The sequence below is a fragment of the Triticum dicoccoides genome, chromosome 5B (genome assembly GCF_002162155.2).
Source record: "Triticum dicoccoides isolate Atlit2015 ecotype Zavitan chromosome 5B, WEW_v2.0, whole genome shotgun sequence".
In the NCBI taxonomy this organism is placed as follows: domain Eukaryota; kingdom Viridiplantae; phylum Streptophyta; class Magnoliopsida; order Poales; family Poaceae; genus Triticum; species Triticum dicoccoides.
Window position 1 is genome coordinate 84,445,358 of NC_041389.1, and position 1,982 is coordinate 84,447,339.

Here is a 1,982-nt window from a genome sequence, read left to right on the forward strand (position 1 = left end):
TTGTTTCGTTCTTAGGTATCACATGTATATAGGTCACAATTTTCAAATCGCTGCACCCTAACCCACACATTACCCCTCGAGTTAAAGATTAACTATAGAACCCACAAAATGGTATTAAAAATGGACTACTCAGGCCAAACTTAGCAGTATGTGTGTTTTTTTTCTTTCCTGGAAGTGCTAAATTTGAATTTATATGGAATCTGATACAGAACAGAAGTATGGTGGATTGACGGGGTATATATGACAATAAAGAGAATAGCTCTCATTTTCCTTTTCCAAAAAGAATAGAATGAATACCTTAATCCTGTGAGTAGTTCAACTTCAAATTGGTTTGGTGTAAGCATTGAAGCAACTGGGACGACCTGGAGATTATTTGATGAGAAAAAAGAATACATTACAATGAGCACAAAGCATTATGAGCATTAAACACATTCGAAATTACACTGTCATATTATATAATTTCCAAGCCATAGCTCAATAGGTAAATGGGAGAAGTTAATTGAACGAAGCACGGAACACACTGCGCATAACTGTTCGACTAACTTCTAAAGGGGAAAGGAGATGTAGCTGCCTATATGTACTGTTTTATTAAAAAAATGTAAACCTTCAGTCTAGGGAATGGATTTGCTTATTGAAGTCGTGAGTAATGGATGCTGGAGTGCAGTACAAACTTGCAGGGTTTTTTTTTGGTAACATGCTAACTACCCTTACAATAAGTAATTCCCAGCATTTGATATCATAGAAGAAAACTTTAGCAAGTTGAAATGGGCTAAATCACCTTCTCCTGATAAACAGATACTAAATCCTGAGGAACATATAGTTTGCCTTCATCACCTAGAACCGGGTCGCAAACTGCAGAGCGTTTGTGGACATGTATTAGCAAATTCTATCTAGAATTTGTTTATGACATAATGCCCCATAAGATTTTGTACAACAGAACTGACCATATAGATAATGGAGGTGAGAAAAGGTTTACCGTATATAAGATCAGGATTGACTGATCGTAATTTGTCGACGACTTGTAGCACTGTATTTAAAAAGGAAACAGAGCCGATGTAACCTGAGTACCAATAAATAGCATGTTACTTCAAGAAAGTAAACAAATAGCATGCTTTTTTTGTGTATAAAGCATTATGTTTGATTAAAAGGAGATGATGATTAATGGTCTGCCATTGAAGACCAATCAACTTGCTTTTGGCATGAAGGATGGGAAATCCCAAATTGAAGAAGTCGTAATGGTCATTCACCTGTTAACAAATGTGTATAGTGCAATAATTCATTTTCCTCGAGTCCTTCAATAAGATCCCACAGCTGATTGCCATTGAGAACCTGTCCTCTAAATTTTGGATATCCTGAGATAACACATAGTGGGAAATATTTAGGCGTGCCAGACATATTGCACATTGTACCAAATAGCCAATTATATACCTGTATGATTAGAAAACTGTACAGAGTTTATCGGATCCACATCAAAACCAAGGAGTTGCAACGGAAAGACAGCAGATTTGTTGCCAACGTAGCCCTGAATTAAGGAAAAGCAGCATGAGTAGAGGACATAAATAAATCGAATCAAACACAAAATTTTCAGTAATTTACTAGTACTCCTGATTTCTGAAACAATGCTGTGCACAGTTATTATTGTACACTAAACAATCCCCAATCCAGTATGATCATATGTGAGCCATACAACAACTGCATTCACCAGTAAGCAACCACACGACTTGGTGACACTACACAATGGGAGACAATCATGATGACGGTGTGCAAGCAGCACAGCACGCATGCTTGTCTGATATGATAAAAATAAAAATTTCAGTCATGGAGCACTTGCAAATGTCTTGAGTACAACTGGTGTTCTCGGCCTAGCCACCGAGATCTTAGAACCCGCAAAACACTTGATTTGCTCCCAAACCCAGACTATCGTACCATACAGCCGCCAATTGCTCGTAGATGCAAGTAGCTAAGCAAGATCATGGCAGATG

The 1,982-nt window shown here is 37.6% G+C and overlaps 1 protein-coding gene across 1 annotated transcript in view; it reads right to left on the minus strand.

The window, feature by feature from the left end:
* The window catches only part of LOC119309139 (pyridoxal kinase-like), an 11,888-nt gene that overhangs the window by 8,001 nt on the left and 1,905 nt on the right, over positions 1 to 1,982 (minus strand). The window contains exons 3-7 of the mRNA XM_037585201.1: positions 1,429 to 1,522; positions 1,248 to 1,352; positions 977 to 1,060; positions 779 to 852; positions 298 to 362 (exon numbers count right to left, since the gene is read on the minus strand). Coding sequence (XP_037441098.1) covers positions 298 to 362; positions 779 to 852; positions 977 to 1,060; positions 1,248 to 1,352; positions 1,429 to 1,522 — 422 coding nt within the window. The remainder of the gene's footprint in view (positions 1 to 297; positions 363 to 778; positions 853 to 976; positions 1,061 to 1,247; positions 1,353 to 1,428; positions 1,523 to 1,982) is intronic.